Source organism: Argentina silus (assembly GCF_951799395.1).
Source record: "Argentina silus genome assembly, chromosome: X".
NCBI classification, from domain to species: domain Eukaryota; kingdom Metazoa; phylum Chordata; class Actinopteri; order Argentiniformes; family Argentinidae; genus Argentina; species Argentina silus.
In genome coordinates this window covers 11,215,217-11,233,320 of record NC_139653.1, presented here as the reverse complement: position 1 = coordinate 11,233,320, position 18,104 = coordinate 11,215,217, and the positions used below count along the sequence as shown (strand labels likewise).

Sequence of the window (18,104 nt, the reverse complement as noted above, 5' to 3'; positions counted from 1 at the left end):
AGTAAAAACTGAAATGAGTTTGAAATTGCTTTTTTTATTCAAATTCATCACCAGCGCTAAGTTGGCAGTGAATTATATGATGCCATTCTGAGGTATGATATTCACATAATGATAGATGTAAATACCTTTGAGAAGCTATTATGTATTCACAATTGGCTTGTGTCCAGGTGACAGACTACTTGCCCTGTGAAACCTGTGAAGCTTCTTGCGGTCGGAATGATCATATACAGTGCAGTACATACTGTACTGTAAGAGCAAGCTGTTCACCTGCTCTCAGGTTGCTCTGTCGGGAGTTAACCTACATCCAGGACGCCTACGTCCACCTCGCTTCCTCTCCACTCTGTGTGTGATTAAATCAGAGGGAGAGAGTTGGAGGAAGAGAAAAGAAAGGGATGACAGAGCGCGCACGAGAGAGAGATGTATTGATTCCCATACCTCTGCCTGTCAGTGCAGAGTGTCAGGATCTCCCGCCAGGAAAAACAAATCACATCGGTGAAATGATGGATGTGGCACTCCAAGATCTGGCAGCTCTGCCATCTGGATGACCAACATTGTATATCTGCCTCATGCACAGCAAATTAAATTTACATTTGAACGGCTTCGCTAGGTCTCACAGAGCACAGATGTACCAAAACAACCCATCATCCACGACGCATGTATTAGGGTTGATCTGTTTGCCAGGTCTATTACCTGAAGATCATGTGAGCTCATGTTTGAATGAGATTAAAGTGACAATTAAATCACATTAGGAAAGAAAATGGACTATGAACAAAGACATCACCTTTCATTTCCTCCATATAAGTCAATGCTAACCTAACCAGAAAGCATCTCCCCTATCATTCATGAGTAAAGTGATCTCTAAAATAAAGGCAAGCACTACAGTATACTGTAAGTTGGTTGAAATATTAAATCCATGTGTTTTGTTATTCGTATTTTTTCTTAGATTCATCATGGTCTTGAAAAACATTTTTTTTTCAAAAATCAACAAATGTTTCTCCGTTAAATATACCTCCTTCAAAGATTTCTATTTAAGTTTAAAAAGTATCATCCTAATCATCCTAAACCGATTACCTGGGTAAATAGCATGGCAAATGCCAAGTCTACACATTAACAATAAGCTGAGGCCACCAACACAGCCCAAGGATAAATGTACAACAGGAACATTGTAACCTGGTCCTGAAGACGCTGCCAAATTACCTTTACTGCAGAGTTGGATCAGATGGCAAGGGAATAAAATAACTTTGCAGCATATGTATTGTTTTACACTTTTTTCCCAGTCGCTAATTTTTTGTTTGCCCTTTTCTTGATTTCCCAATGAGTCAATGCAATTGTGTTCTGTCCAAGCAGGTGAGAGAAAAGGGCATGAAATAGGGTGCGGAGAGGGTTCAGGGCCTGAGAGAAGAGGGAGCAGAGTAACAAGGCACAACCTTTTCCACATGTTTGCACTGGTTCATTTCAGTAAATGTTCAACTTAAATTAGCATAAGTTTTGAATCAAGCAAATGGAACAACATGTAAGGGAATAATTTCTAGATGTTCACAGGATTGAACGGTCCAATCTTTGTTCTTCGCTGCTACCATTCTTTGTGTCCTCTAAATGTCAGTGATGTTTTGTGATGTCACTAAACAATCCCTTGGAGGGGCTGATATTGCAGCACACTGTCTCACTGATTTTAATGTGAGTTGACAATTGTGCTGTGAACTTTAGTCTCTTTTGTTCCTCAATAATCAAATCTCATTTTTGTAATGACAATTTTGCCTGGAAAGCAGCTGCTTCTTCGACAGCCGGATGTAACTGTGTTGACAGATAAATCCACCAGCTAAACAATATGGCTCTCAGGATTCATCTCTCCTCTGCCCCTTTTCTCCTCATTCAACCAAATGGATCCCAGACTATTGATAGTGTGGTTTGAACAACATCTGCCTACTCAGGCATAGTCAAATAGCCCCACCTCTCATTCCTCTTTTTCTCTCTACCCTACAGACAACAGATGACCTGCTGGTGGCGTCGGCAGAGTGTCCAAGTGATGACGAGGACATAGATCCCTGTGAGCCGAGCTCAGGTGGGTTAGGTTAGTCATCTCTTTTTATTCTACTTCTCTCTGGGTCAGTGTCTCTCTGTGTGTCAGTCACAGTCTACTCCACCACCAAATGGTTATGCACCATCTAGACGTCTTGTACTTAATTATGCCATCTAGTCTTTGTGTTTTTTGGGCACAGTTATTTGTTTGTGTTCACTCTCACATTACATAACCTAACAACACAATTCAGGGGAGTATTCAAAAAGATAAGACTACATGTAATTGTAATTATCGTATTCCACAGTGACTCCAAAACTAATGATACCAATGAGTATAAACCCAGATAGGAGCAGCCATGCAGTGTGTGGAGATTGATTTCTATTACTCAACACCCTCTGTGTTGAGTAGCTGGTGCGAGGAGGGTCCCAACTGCCGTTAATTAAGCTCACCAGCAAACAGTGGGAGTACTTCCTGTTGTTTCATGTACGCCACCATTTATGAGGGCTGATTGCACATAACACCTTGAGCATCCATCATAATTGTTTCCACATTCCCCTCTAGGAAAACAGAAACACAGAGCATGTCTTAACTGCCCTCTGAGACAACACACCCCTCCAGTCTCATGTGATAGAGCGTGTGTTGTGTTCTAGTTCAAGGAGATACTTACTGTCTGGCTTTAACTATTGTGCATTTGTTATGTTTTATATTGTTCAAGCCTGTATGCTATCATGAGATTTGTCTTCTGTGGGTCAAAAACGATAATGACAAAACCACTCTCGTTAAATCCTTGGATTTCAGGATAATTGCACTTTTCCTTATTCCATGCAAGTGATGCATTTTGGTCTTGAAGGCAACAGTCCACCTAAAATCTCCTTTTTTATATTTGTTTCCTTACTATAATAATTGTGTCAACATGCCAAAGCCTCCCTTGCAGCTGTCAAGATACTGTGTTATACTGTGTTATTTGGATATATGATATAGTATATTGAAATATATTGAAAAACAAAGACGTATTGCAATTAGAAATAATGCATCACCATAACTAGTTAAGTATTGTGTTGTCAGAGACATGTTTATAAGGAATTCAGTGTTCAAAGAAGCACCATTGTGCAAGAAGTATACCACAGTACCAAGTATTAAGCATTATGTTTGTTAATAGAATTAATCATGTAGAATGCAAAGATGGAAAATTCATCACATTATAAACATTTATAACAAACACAATCCATCTGTTAATCTCAATGGTTTGGTTTACAATAACATAAAGTACATACAGTACCAGTCAAAAGTTTGGACACACCTTCTCATTCAATGGTTTTTCTTTATTTTTTATTATTTTCTACATTGTAGATTAATATTGAAGACATCATAACTATGAAGGAACACATATGGAATTATGTAGTAAACAAAAAAGTGTTAAACAAACCAGAATATGTTTTATATTTTAGATTCTTCAAAATAGCCACCTTTTGCTTTGATGACAGCTTTGCACACTCTTGGCAAGGTGTATCCAAACTTTTGACTGGTACTGTACATAAAAAATACATACAATATTTCACTTTAGTATTGCTACTACAAATTGGGGATCCAGTTTTTTTAATTTTTACATTCCTATTCAAACAGCCTGAAATCTAATCTCTCTCATTACCGCAGAGAAAAGGCAATTAAGTTTGACCCTGGTGCTTATCTCAGAATAAAGGGATTTTCAAAATGCATACTGAATGGAGGGAGAGCATAAGAACAATTAAGTACAGACTTAAGGCCTCCCTCTTGCTGTATTGATCTGTATGTGGTAATAAAGCCTTCACTAAATTGATGTCTGCCCCATGGCACCCAGACTACTGTCTGTCTTTTTCTGGGGCTGTCTTTTGTAGAGGCAACGTACAGCGATCACAGGTATCCGACTCTTGGTCTTATATACCATAGTTGTATTCCCAGTAGAGACCTTTACAATAGTGCATTCCAGTCTACACCTGCTATCTCTCTGTCAAAAGCAATACTCTGGAGATTAATATACATACTGTTCCACGGCGAGTAGTTTGCATTACAGGATTATCTGACAAGGTCATTCTACGAAAGCTAAGACACTGTACTATGCTGATGCTTAGAGGCACATTCTCCCTGAACAGAGTATCCTTTTCCCTCTGTGATCCAGCGAGGGTATTTGACACCAGTTCTGTGGGTTCCCAGGGTGACAGCTGTCTAACACAGTATCCTGATTAATATCTACATTCAGGGCCATTCACACTCTCTGTGTAACACCCAGCGCTGTACCTCTGACAGAGCAGCCACATGTGAAGGACTGGATCCACTGTCACAGATACAGGGTCAGTTTCTCATATTCCCACTCCTTTCTATGAAAGGTGGAGATTATACTGAGAATAGGCAGAGAATATCCTTAATTTCTGATAAATTACGGTAAAGTAACACAAGTCTGCAAAGCTCACTATTTAGGCCAAGTCAAGCTTAATTTTAGCCATGCTTGACTTTTTTTGTGATTGTTACCTGACCAAAACCCTCAATTTTGAGTCTGGAGAAGATAAAGGTGAATAACAGGCATCCCAGGTGGGGGCCTGGGTGACAGACTCATCTGAGAGGTGTCTCTTCCCCAAGGTCAGTTCTAGATCATGCTGTAGATCACTGGACACTCGTCCCGCGGCAGCCATCGAGCCACATCGATTGGCTAGCTTACTTATTGCCATGCTTTATTTATCTTACCTCTGGAATCCATGGCCAGCCAGCACCATGAGCAGAGCTTATCTTCCAGCAGGACCTAGATTAGATCCACTGCAGCAAATTGAAACGACCCATGTTGCCACAGCACATCTGATCAGTCAGAGGGGGCTGGGTGAACCCGAGTCTAGCCAGTGCCAGGAGGACCACCTCGTCAATAGCTGCGTGTCATAGTGAGAGCAAAGCCAACAGTACAGACTGGCAGAGGCAAGCAGGGGGATATAGAAGATAAATTACATAGAAGCTTGATCAAATTGTCAAGTCTATCCAGAGCCAGATAGCTCACTCGATATTCAGGATTGTAAATGGATTCTTAGTTTTGCCGTTGGACAATATGCATCATTCTCATATTATTGTTATTGTGACAAAACTTGAGTAACAAAAAATTGTTTCTCCTGATCTACATTATAGATAATGTCTTCCAAATGACACAGCTGCTCTCTCATCTTGGCTTTTTTCTCTAGTGCTTCCAGTCCTGAGAGCACATGACTAGATTGAGATACATACTGCAGTTTGTTTTGGTTGACGATCACATTATTTACCTCCTCTGTCTACATGTGTTATGTAATATCTAGTGGTGTGAGATCTACCTTCTGTCCTTTAGATGAACCTAGCAAGCAGAAGTGAGCAGACTGGACTGAGAGCGCTATCATACTCAGAGCACATCAGCAAATTATCTCTCAGCCCCTTCATTCTCAGCTCCACCAGCCACCCTTTAGCTCGCCTGTGGGCAGGTTGAGGTTAATCATCTCTATTTTTTTCTCTGTATCTTCTCTCTTCACTTTCTATCCTTGAGCATTGTATAGTGACATTAGCAGCTACCAAAGTGTTTGACATTTGTGTTAATATATTTGCTTTATGAAAGTGGGGAAATAAATTACGTTAATTACATAGCTATAAATCAAGTGGCAATGGTAAATCCCAAATTTAGATCGAGGGCTATGACAGCAAAAAAACTGAACAAATATTATGATAAAATATTGTTTTAAAGTAGCACTGAGATTAATGAAATAATAACAACACACTGCTGGCTTGAGAGGTCACTGCCCACATATAATAGGCTATTCAATCATACCCAGCATGAGCTCTCCTGGTGTACTTTGTTTCCCTTGCTGAGTAACGTGCACTATGCATGTCAATAGACCACCTTGCACTGGAACATCAGAGATGGTGAAGAATTTAGTATTGCTACGATAAGATGCCTCTGAAGTCCTATCTCTATTCTCATAGGAACACCCCATGAATGTCATAAAAACATATTATCACCATTGACAATTATTTGCACTCACCTATCACAGCAATGGTGAAAATATTCAAGTATTGTCTGCCTCTGCTCTACTGTGCTTGTTGGAAATCACACATATAGTATACCAATTCTTCCAGCAATTAATCCAGTTTTGCCTCAAATATGTTTGCTGTGTTTTGTAATTTTGTTCATTTTATGTATCTCTGCCTCACTGGAGATTACCCCAGACAAGGCTTCTATGGAGATCGAATATTAAATGCAATGTATTCTGTGAGGAAACAGGATTTCACAGTCAGGTCTGCTTCTCTGTCAGGCCCTCCTGCATGCTGATTCCACCGTATTTATCTTTTCAATTATTTTTTATTTTTCTCCGACCCTCTTCTTTCTCCCAGCTTCACGTCAGCATCATCGACATGCTGACTTTGAGGCTAACGCAATGTGTCTGTTTATTAGTCCGAGTGGCGTATGACAGATTAAGCCTATCTGGGAGAACGAGAGGAGCTCTGTAGAAGGCTAGTGTGTGGCATTGGTAACAGTGAGGCGGCACGTACAAGTCTTAGAAATGCTCCTCTCGGGACCCCCCCTGGGTTCACCAAGCAGTAGAATTGCTTTCTGCAGAGACATTAAACAAACGAAAGAGTAAACACTCACCATATTTTCCCCTCTACCCAGCCCCGTTAGAAAAGGGCTGTGATCCATGAAATGCACATCATTGCCTGAGCCAGAGGAATGGAATAAAGTTCATAAAACATTGCATGTTACCTTTCAGATGGGACATGGCTTTGTCCCCAGCAAAAGAGCACAGGATTCAAGACGCATGATCAATTTAAGCATGATCAATTCAACCTGTAAAATAAGTGGGCTCCTGGTTTCATTTAATCATTATAGGTTTATTGGTATAGATTAAGGCTTGAATGAGGATCTGTTACTTGCTTAGAATTGCTAAAAGTTAGTTTTGGGACTATTATCAATTGTATTTATGCTTCTGTATTTATAAGTACCCTGGTTCTACCCATCAAAGCCTTTAATATGCACAGTGCACACACACACACTGTGGTCCTCTGTGGCTCAGTTGGTAGAGCATGGCGCAAACAATGCTTAGGTTGTGGGTTTGATTCCCGCTGGGACCATATATACTGAAATGTACGCACTCACTGCAATGTAAGTCGCTTTGGATAAAAAGCGTCAGCTAAATGGCATATATATATTGAAGATGACACACACACACACAAAGTAAAACCATAATGTGAGCAGTTCTGTCTCCGGTTTTAACCTGCTGATAAATAAGTACCAACAGGGTGCACAGCTCCATACAGTATAACCCAAGAAACAGTAAGATCTGTGCGGAGACATCATGAGAACCTTAATGAGGGCCTTTTTCTGTCAGGTCAGCACAACCCTGAACACAGCAATCTGCAGTGTAGCAGTAGACAGGGACAGATAAAAACTCTTTATCCACAATTTATTTAAGACATAAGGAAGTCAGAGCTATGGCGTATGTTCGGGGCCACGCCCACCTTCTGTACCCTCAAGGCTGGTTCTTCAGGGAAGTGAAGAGAGCTCAGTTCAGGTGCTCTTTCCCAGCACATCTTTCCCAATCAGGACAGGACCCACCACTCAGATGAAGACTGGACTAAATAGAAAAATACTAGTCAAAACCACCATTAGTGTTATTATTATCTGTTTGTTACTGTATGCACATTAATTATTTATTAAAATAGTTCATATTAATTAGTATATTAGATTACTTGGCATTTCATCATGACTCTGTAATGGATTTTCCTGCTCTGAACTATCTGCTCATATACTGTAAGAACTTTTCTAAAGCAGCAACTGGATTTAGTTCCGGTCATGCAAAGCTGAGACAGTTACTTATGCATGCTCTGCTCTTTCATTTCCTCCGCCTTTCCTGGACCCTCTTATACTGGGTAAAGGCTAAAAATTGCAGCATACCATTGACTGTGCAGACTCAAACATGCTTTATTAATTCTCACATTGGACTAATTTCATGCTTGCTCAGTTCTATGTTCATTTTACAGTCTATGAGCATCAGCAGAGCCACTCTGGGCTCACACACATGCATGGCTGTCATCAGACACACTCATGCCAGCATGCCATCAGTAAACGAAGGGATGGAACCACTTCTTGAGGACACTCAGTTAATTAAAAAGAGGACTTAATACCTTCGTATGTTGGGCCTGTGAGCTGTGTGGCGGTTGATAGAGTGACCTGTCTGCAGGCTGATCCTCTCAGATGTGACGAGTCTGACAGCTGGTGATTATGGCTGGATATGTGGAGCTACTGTAACACTAATCTGGCTGGATTACAGCTATGTGTCACTGAGCAAACCAACTAAACCAGGGTCTCATTGGAGGCATCCCATAACCCTACAGTACCTCCCTAAGCTGTCCTTGATGCAACGCGTCCTGTACATCCTTACACTGTACACCACATTACTTGCTTTAGTTGTCTCAGCTTTGTGCCTTTTCAAAAACAAGATGATACATTTCAGGGGGTTATCCTGTCAATATGAAATCAAACTACTGTATCAAAAAGTAGATAGACAGACTCATAGACATATTCAAAGAGGGCATTGCTTATAATAGTGTTTACTCACATGGTATCTGGATGTATTGTATTTTACCATCACATTTAGTTTAACATTGAATATATTCCATAGATTAAATGTATTCTCCTTGCCATATGAGTTACTGCACGGGACACACACTTTGTGTAGTGTCCCCCAGTAAAACAGCTGTTAGTGAAGATGATGAATGGCAGACCACATGACAGTGCATAATCCCTGCATGTTTCCCAGATCTCTTCACGCCTCTTAACCACCATCAATCCCACTAAAGAAAGGTCAGCCGACACTCTGTCTGTTCATTATATCATAAGTAGTCCTGTTTGCTCCATTACTTCAGAACAAGCGTCACCCTCACCTGAAGCAACCCCCTCCGGCTCCCTACTTTCCCTGTTTCCCCCTCATCCACCTCCCCCGAACCTGCTCACCCCACCGCAAATTGCCAAACAAATGAACCTCTGCACTGGAGACAAATGAGGAAAAATGTTCTTTAAGGAGAACCATTTATTTGAATCCCATCTGACAGAGTGGAATCTCTGATCCCATTCCTCTCACTGAGACTGAGTAGGAAGAAAAGGACAGTAGAAGTGGGGAATCACATCAGGCATTTCAAAGCCATTTAGATGAGTACTCCCAGTGCACCTGCGCTAATACAGTATCACTGAGAGCTGGGTCTCTGCATCCATAGAGGGATATCCAGGTAGATTTAACAAGGTAGAAGAAATCACCCCAAAGTAGTGAAATTTCATACGTTGCTCTGAAGAAAAAGTGCATTGGAGCTAGACTCCTTTAAATACCTAATTTTACTACAACTGCTTCTCAGTAGCTCTCTTTATCGAGACTGTGATTGTGTGCCATGCCATTACATTCCGGTCAATCATATTATTATGTCATGGATATGAAATTGTTCTTTTTTTTCGTTATTCCGGTATGTCTCCCAACCAGGGCCGACAGCCTTGCTAGAGGAAACGAGAATGACTAAATGACTGAAACATTGACCATGGTCACCATAAATAAAACAGCAGGGGGTTTTATAATGACCAGGAAGGGACACAGTAATGCAAATCTCACTCAGAGATGAGATAGAGAGGGAAAGGTTATTCTGGCAGTTTTACACCACTTCACCCGCTTAGAAGATTCCCCTTTTCAGTTTACCCTCTCTCTCTCTCTCTCTCTTTCAGCAAGTGTGCCCCTGCTGTGCTATCATGAAGCGAGGCACCACTTTAAGGTCGTTTTTTCTCTGTCTAATTTTACCCTTGGGTACGCTCGAGTAGAGTTTATAAGAGTGGCCATCATTTTAAACACTTGTTTCAAGCGCCATTTCTTTCCCAGTTTATGTGCCTTCGCTCTGTCGTGATGGAGTGCTAATGAACAGGCAGGCAGATGCATTCAGAGTGAGGCATTCTGGGATGGTGGTGAAGATGTGGCACCCTCGACATAACCCTACTCTGTCCCAACTAGAGGACGAGAGGGCAGAGTAGGTCCAGAGAGTTTACTGAGAGGAGAGAGACACAAGCCTTTTCTCAATTGTTGAGAACACAACTACCTGCCTCCTCTCCTCTGAAGATCTAGGTTCCTTCCATTACATATTCTCCTCCAATACATTTTGAGGATGAAGCGAGTGGAGAACAGAGGAGAGGACGCGAGGAGTAGTGTTCCTAACAGTTGAGAAAAGGCTACAGTCAACATGGAAATGATTGGGCAATTGGTCTTACAATTTCAGTATTAATTTTCAATGAATCCAAAGCCAGCTCTGTAATGAAGTCTAAATGTTTGATAACGGGATTAATATCTCAACACACTGCACTTTTGGGATCCATTTACACCAGTGAATGGAGAACTGATTGCATATCAGCAAACTCTCTTTCTGTTCGAGTGCTGTCCAAATTATAATACTCCCCCTTCAACTCTGATAGCCTTCTCAACTGTTCCCCTTCATCTCTCTCAGCAGAGAGCCATGGGTTTCATTGGTCGGGTGTTTGATTGACACCATTGGCACTGAACTCAGGCTAATACACTCTGAAGGTTAATGTCTTTGCCCAGCCCTCTTTTTCAAAGACATCAATTCTTTATTCTCTAGAATAGCAATGATTACAGGTTCTATCGCTGCATAATTTTGGCCTATTTCCTTGTGTCTTCTCTCAAACAGCTACAATATAAAGTGTAAACAAAACAAAATGGATAGATGGGGCCAATCAACAGATCTGCTCAGAAGCAGGTGCCAGAGGCATCCTCAGAGGGTGCTATTAGAGCATGTGTGGAGGAACAGCATCAGGAAGCAGGGTGTCCACAGGGAGGGAGCACAGTGGAGCTGTCACATGACCCACTCCTGGAGTGTCAGACAGAGCCCTCCTGCCTTCTGTGTTCCCCTGCCACTGTCACCACACCACAGGTGACGGGGGAGGTCACAAGGAGGAGGCTTGACTGCCTGCCTCCATCAGAGGACTCTCCTCTGTCAGGCAGCCACCATGTTATTCCGCCTTTTGACTTTTTGACCCTGAACAAAGACGAGATAGAAAATGTAAAAGTAACTCACTATAAACGTTTTTCCAATGTTTTCCTAGGCAGAGCCGTGTCAGCCAGTGGCTTTTGCCCACAAGGCGAGAGCTTTCTTCACACCTGTCTACAAGGATAAGTGGGCTTGTCACGGGAAGAGCTAATCTGTTGCAACACTCAGTCACACTCAATCCCCTAGCGGCGCTCTCCCCTCGTCCTTGAGTGTCTGCTAGCATTGTTAGCACACCTGCTCCGGTGCTCCATCCAACCAGGCTCAAAAAGTGTGGTGTATAATACCAAAGAGAAAGACACACACATCCGTTCACTCTCCTCACAACACAGATACTTTCTGTTGCATTTTTTCATACTGAGAGGTCTAACAGAAAAGGTTGTAAATAACAAACAGCTAACATTTTATGCAGAGCATGTTCAGTTTGAGAGGGGGGTATAATCTGATCTCACACTGTGCGTGGAAATGTGTTTCAGAATATTCACCATTAACTCAGGAAGGATAGACAAGAGCATAAAAAGTACTTTATCTAAGGAGGGCATTAGCACAGAGAGTGAGAGAGATGAAGGGGAACAGTTGAGAGGGCTATCAAAGTTGATGGGAGTAGGATTATAATTTGGACAGCACTCGAACATAAAGAGAGCTTGCTGATATGCAATCAGTTCTTCATTCACTGGTGTAAATGGATCCCAAAAGTGCAGTGTGTTGAGATATTAATCCCGTTATCAAACATTTAGACTTCATTACAGAGCTGGCTTTGGATTCATTGAAAATGAATACCGAAATTGACATAGCCTATTCTGTTGCTAATTTGTAATTTGCATTATAATTACATGTTCAGTTGCTGTGTGAATCATCGCGAACATCATGCACTGCTCAAGAAAACACTTTCTCTCACCCTTATAATATGAGTTCTGTAGTTTGATTTAATATGCAAGGCTTGTTTACAATTATAATCCATAAAATAAAACAGGGCAAAATTGGGCCTATTAGAAACACATTTTTATGCAATACAATTTACATGACTATTTGTTTAACGTGCATTTGGCCACCTGACTGTCACCATGGGCTGGGGTTTGTTATTTTACATGTTTGGAAGGATCGACTGAGCTCCTCCTCTAGAGATTTGATTCAGCTCAAATGCGATGGGACACCAGGGGTCATCATTTGGGTATTGCACCATGGCTGCGTGAAGTTTGGTGAGGACACCATTTTGGAAAATCCATCGGTTCTGTAGCCTACTCTTTCAAATTACGTTGGTTAAAGAGACAAATGCAATTACTGCGAGATTAAACGCCTATGCTTGCTTTAATATTAAATTACTCACTTCGATTATAATATAATTATATATAAAATTTGTAATTTTAGTAAATGTATTTCAATTTACTTTTGGGGAAGGTTAGCTTCCCCTAGTCTCTGACCATGGCAAGATCTGTAAGTAATATGAATGTGTTAAATGATTAAATGCTGTGTTTACCTGTATTTGCCCCTGTGTGTGGGCCCACTAACTATTATTAATGTATGGTCCATTGGTAAGTTGGAAGGGGCACGCAGGTCAAACCATTGATCCAGTGTCAGCCAGCATACTGTACCTTGAACCATGACCATTCAGCACTTTCTTCATGCTAGCTAAGGATATTGATCTATACTCACAAGAGAAATGCAATCACTGTCTTTCGTCATGTGTAACAGTGAATGTGAAAATGTGTTTATTACTCTAAGTATATAGGATTGTGATAGAAAGGATATCTAAAGTGGTATGAACATATTTGTTTTAGTTTAGTGGAGGTCCTTTACTTGATTTAGCCAACACATTGTCTTAATAGTGAATAAACAGATACTGGCTACGGATAAAGTAAGGTTGGATTGGAATAGGGTACATTGTATAATAACCACACACCCTCTCTATCTCCCCCGCAGCTAACCCCACAGGTCCTGGAGCTAATGGTTTCCCAGGCCCCTCTGAGGTGTTCCGTGAGTCCAGCAGTACCACAGGGATGGTGGTGGGCATTGTAGCTGCAGCTGCCCTCTGTATCCTCATCCTCCTCTACGCCATGTACAAATACCGAAACCGAGATGAGGGTTCCTACCACGTAGACGAGAGCCGCAACTACATCAGCAACTCGGCCCAATCCAATGGGACTGTAGTCAAGGAGAAGCCGGCCAACAGTGCCAAGAGCTCCAGCAAGAGCAAGAAGAACAAGGACAAGGAGTACTATGTGTGATCTCTATTACTCTGGTCTTCGCCAGACCAATTTGAACTGTACTCCAAAAGACGAATCAGGAGACCAACGTGTATAATAACAAAATAAAAAAAACAAATAAAAAAAAACATTTAGTCTTAATTTTACCTAAAACATGGTGGTACATTGAAAAGTGACAATGAAAAAATAAAAACAATCTTCCTTTAGATTCAATTCAAGCACACTGGACTATGGGAACCAGGATGTACTGTAATGGACAAGGCTGATGAGAAAGAAGGTCTGGCAAGCAGCAGAATAATCAGATAATCAACAGAATACCTAACCATCATGGGCAAACTCACTACTTTAATCCATCTGTGACTCATTTCCTATACTGGGATATTGACATCTCACTCTCTAGTTTCCAGTAAACAGGAGAGAAGAGATTTACAGCTGAAGGGAGATGCAGCATTACAAACTCAATGTGTTCATTTACATGATACATGTTTGTGTCGCTGGGACCTTTTCTATGAGAAAAAGACAAAAACACAATGCATACGTAACATACTAATAATGAAAACCGCCAAACATTTACTATGGAAGATGAGTGAAAGGAAAGAGATGGCAAGGCAACAATGAAGAGAGAAATTAATGGACAAATAAGCTACCTATGTGTGAGGAATCAGCCAAAGTATTTGCACTTTTTATAGTGGCAATGATGGCCAACAGAGACTAATTTAAGGCCGATTGATCTGTCAACAGTGCAAAGACAAAAATGGTGTCTGATTGGTCTTGACAGACTACGTTTTAAAAGATAATAACATTCATCTTGCCAGCCAGAAAACTTGAGACCTTAGTTTCACGTCAGTGAATCTAAGGCAAATTCTGGGGCTGTCTGAAAGTGATCATTTGGGAACACTCCATGCACGCAAAAGTATCTTACTACAGTACATATGTTTATATACAGTACAACCACATCTATGTGTGCTTTCTGGACTGTGACAAAGTGGTGTTTTATAGCCTGTTGTATAGATGATGCAAACTATATCTGCTCCTCAACCATTTTTGGAATAAAAATGAAAAAGAATAAAAAATTAAATTAAATGTTATTAATGTTGCTAGATATAGAAGATTTTACGATGACATCCGCAATTAAATTTTTTCTGTTCAGTTATTTGATTCTCTCCCCCTTTATACATGTGTTCCTATTTAGTTTTTATACAAATGCCAACCTGAGATAGATTGACTCAGCCCAGTAGTAGCCTAACTTGTCCTTCAAATGTACATGGCAATGATAATGGAGAGGCATGGCATGACACACCGGATGTGGCCCTGTTTAAAGGACATAGGTAGGATCACTGCCTTCCTCCTCAATACTGCCCCCAAACTGAACCTAAGTGAGAATGTTGACGTGCTGATGATGAAGATGATGATGATGTTCATGATGATGATGCTGATGCTGTATGTGTTCCAAGTGGTCCTAAATGCTTGTCCGATGTACGCTTGGGTTGATGCAAAAAGGAGAGAAATAGGACAAAGCGACCATTCCAACCATTCTGTGTTTGTACTGTCATCTGTCAATCTATTCTGCTTTCCTGAGACCTGTACTTGGAATGAGTAGGATGGAAATGACCATGAACTATAAATAACAATGATTATAAATTCTCTTTGTTTCTTCCTTTTTTTTATTTCTACCCGTTCAATTTTCTACTGTATTTTATGTTCAATTGTGACAATTCTTTATTGACCTCAAAGTTACATTTATTATGAAAAAATAGTTTTGAAAAATGGAATTAATAAATGAATAAAATATTACCCAAGTGAAATTCAGTCTGAGGAAATTCATTAGAATAATGTGTGGGTGCAAAGTTTCGAGATGGAAAACGTGGGTAGTTAAAAAATAGTAGATGTTTGAAATAATAGTCGTGTAATTTCAATGCATTTGTTGTCCTGTTTAGTTTAACAAAAATCGATCCCAAAAGGTCTCTTTACCTCTTATCTCTTAAGCTTTATTAATGACCAAAAACTACTTTTTACTACTAAGTCATGGCTTGTCAAAAGCCGCAAAAATTAAATTAAATTCTAAATGAGCACCACCACCCATAACTTCACCTTTATACTAACACTATTATATACTATGCTTAGGATTCAAAGCTTCTCTCAAGCTCAGAGCCTGGCCCGATACGTTGTGGGGTTGAGCTTGACTCGGGACGAGGATGACTCGGGTCTAGCTTTCGGTCCGCTCCGCTCTGCATTATGACGTGTTGTGGATATTGTGCAATCATCTTTATATTACGAAGTGAAAGACAAGCAGTAGTGTATTTAAAGTTTAATGAAAATAATATGCGTTTATATCTAGCTAGCTTAATAGATTGTAAATATCTAGCTAGCTTTATATCTAGCTAGCATAATAGAGTGTACATTTTTGCAATTTAGCGGCTGTAAAGTTGGATAATTTATAGTTGCATATAGCGTACCTCGACTCCAGCCTAAACATCATGCGTGTTACTGCTAATTACAGGGAGATGCAGCAGGGAGTTAGATGCAGCATTAAAAAGTCAATGTTTCTAATGGGGGCGGCTACACGAAATTACACAGGATGGGCCTACACAAAAGACACAGTGCCAGTGGCAGCGAGACCTTCCCAAAGGCTCTTGAAAAGCAGACGGTTGCGCTTGTTGGTGAGGTGCACACCATCAGCCCTGTAGAGCGTTGAGTCTTCGTGTTTAATGCAGGGGTGCCTGATGTTACCCATGCCGCTGTCCTTGAGGAAGGCTGACGCCAAGATATTCACTGAGCGCCTCGTCCTTTCGATTTGGGGCATGGGTACGCCCTGCTGGCGCAACCAGGTCCTCCGCTGTCCAATGTCGGACCAGATTATTTGGGTGGAGGGGAACATTTCATATCCTCCAGATTCCGCTGAATAGACCGCACGAGCCCCGCGCGCGGTCGACTGCCCAGGTCGTCGTCGTCGTCCCGAGCTGGAGAACCAGGACTCCTTGGTCTGGGCAGTGACTTGGCCGAATCCGCTGCTCCCCCAGCAACAGTGGCATCAGCCCACACCACTGCATGCCCCTGTTGCCCATCCACCGCACACTCCATCCAACCCCAAGATTGGCCTGGCCAACCGCTCTGGCATACCGCTCCAGCCAGTGGATCCAGGAATCACCAACTACCCAAACGCTTTTTTCTACCAATCTTTCCATTTTGTTGAATATAATGACAAAGGAGCGCGAAAATATAGAAATATGACCTTGGGTCAGTTAAACTCGACTGACAATCAAAAATGCTTGTGTCATTATTGGCCAATCAGTAGCCTGTTGTGCCGCGCAAGAATTCGCTGTATATATAAATGTCAGAAATCGCTGTCAATCTTTGAGGGTTGATTTGAGGAGATACGCGATCACGATTGATACATCCAATTGCTTACTAGCTAGCCATATCGAAAGAGATACTTTCACTTTTGTTCGCAGGGAAGCAATATACTTTTGTTTGCAGGGAAGCATCGCAAGCCAAGGACGATGTCTTGGGTAAGTCAAATTACAATTAAATTTTTTCAAGTCGTCTTGACTTCAGTTTTAGCTAGTTGCTTATTGGGACTAACGTTACATTAGAAACATGAAAGTATTTGACAGCAAACTATTATCCAATGTAGTTATTAACTGTATGTTATCAACTGTCTGTCAAAAGCAAAGCAAGAATGAGAATGATATTATGACAGCTATTCTACTATACTGAGTCAGCCATACACATTTTATTGATATATGTACATTTAGCACACAGACTGCTTGTATTCAAATGATCATATGTTAAAAAAAGACAGACTTTGGAGTGAATGCCACCAAACTATTATTTATTGTACTCATGTTTACCAGGTGGCCGATCTCAAGACTCCTGCTTCAAACACAGACCCTGTATCAGAATGAGCTGTGGCACCTACGGCGGTATCATGCCTCATTATTGGCAACATATGCTGTGAAGCACACATACGAAAGGTATGAGCAGAAGCCCACTCTTGAAAAAGACATGTTTTCTTTATTACAATAAACACCTGAAGGACACAATTGATTTTGTATTTTTTTCAGAACACATGCATTCCTGACCCTTCATGGCACTGAGGGTCTCATCACAGATGATGAGATTAAGGTAAGAAGAAATCCAGTTGACTCACTTGATTTCAAATATATCCCTTGAATTTACTAATAGAGCATAACCCATGACATGTCCATTAGAGTGTACGACAGGAGATTGTTCAGGGCACTGCCAGAGAGAATTGGCAGATTCCTTCGCCCAGGCGCTCGGAGAGAGAGGGCCCTCCCGGAAATGTACCACACAGGTCCAGATTTCAATCCAAGGTCTGATGACTTTGTGTTCGACCTGATGCTGCCTGAGGTATTTAAATACATCAAATCATAATTTCTTAAGTGTTGTTTGTTGTTGCTGCTCTGTGTCTTTGCGGATTAATCTCCTACAGATCACAATGAGGATTTTGCAGAAAGTTGAGGGCTGTAGTCGCTTTTGGGCCAAGCAGATTGTCAGGAGTGAGTCGAGTGACATCTTCATGCCTGCAGATGCTAGGCTGAGATGCTAGGCAGCAGTGCATTACTTCTTCTTTTTTTTTTAAATATATTTCCAGTAGAGAAACTGTACAGGAAGTAGTGGGGAGGTCTTTAGGATGGACAGTCAAGATGTAGTCTGAAGAGATGGGTCTTCAGTCTACGTCGGAAGATAGGTAGTGACTCTGCAGTCCTGACAGCAGTGGGAAGCTCGTTCCACCACCGGGGCACCAGGATTGATCGGGCAGGGGTTTGGGGGCTGACCATTGCTTGCAA

At 41.2% G+C, this 18,104-nt stretch overlaps 1 protein-coding gene across 17 annotated transcripts in view; it reads left to right on the top strand.

Annotated features, from left to right (window-relative positions):
• LOC310822998 (neurexin-1a-like) overlaps nt 1-14,864 on the top strand; it is a gene marked incomplete at its 5' end in the record, with an annotated part of 300,716 nt that extends 285,852 nt beyond the window's left edge. For 13 of the 17 annotated variants that reach the window (XM_083695624.1, XM_083695636.1, XM_083695631.1 and 10 more), the window contains 2 exons: nt 1,984-2,071; nt 13,010-14,864. In XM_083695624.1, coding sequence (XP_083551750.1) covers nt 1,984-2,071; nt 13,010-13,314 — 393 coding nt within the window. In that variant the 3' untranslated portion in view covers nt 13,315-14,864. The remainder of the gene's footprint in view (nt 1-1,983; nt 2,072-13,009) is intronic. The other 4 variants (XM_083695627.1, XM_083695629.1, XM_083695628.1 and 1 more) reach the window with 1 other exon arrangement.
• Between the last annotated feature and the right edge of the window lie 3,240 nt (nt 14,865-18,104).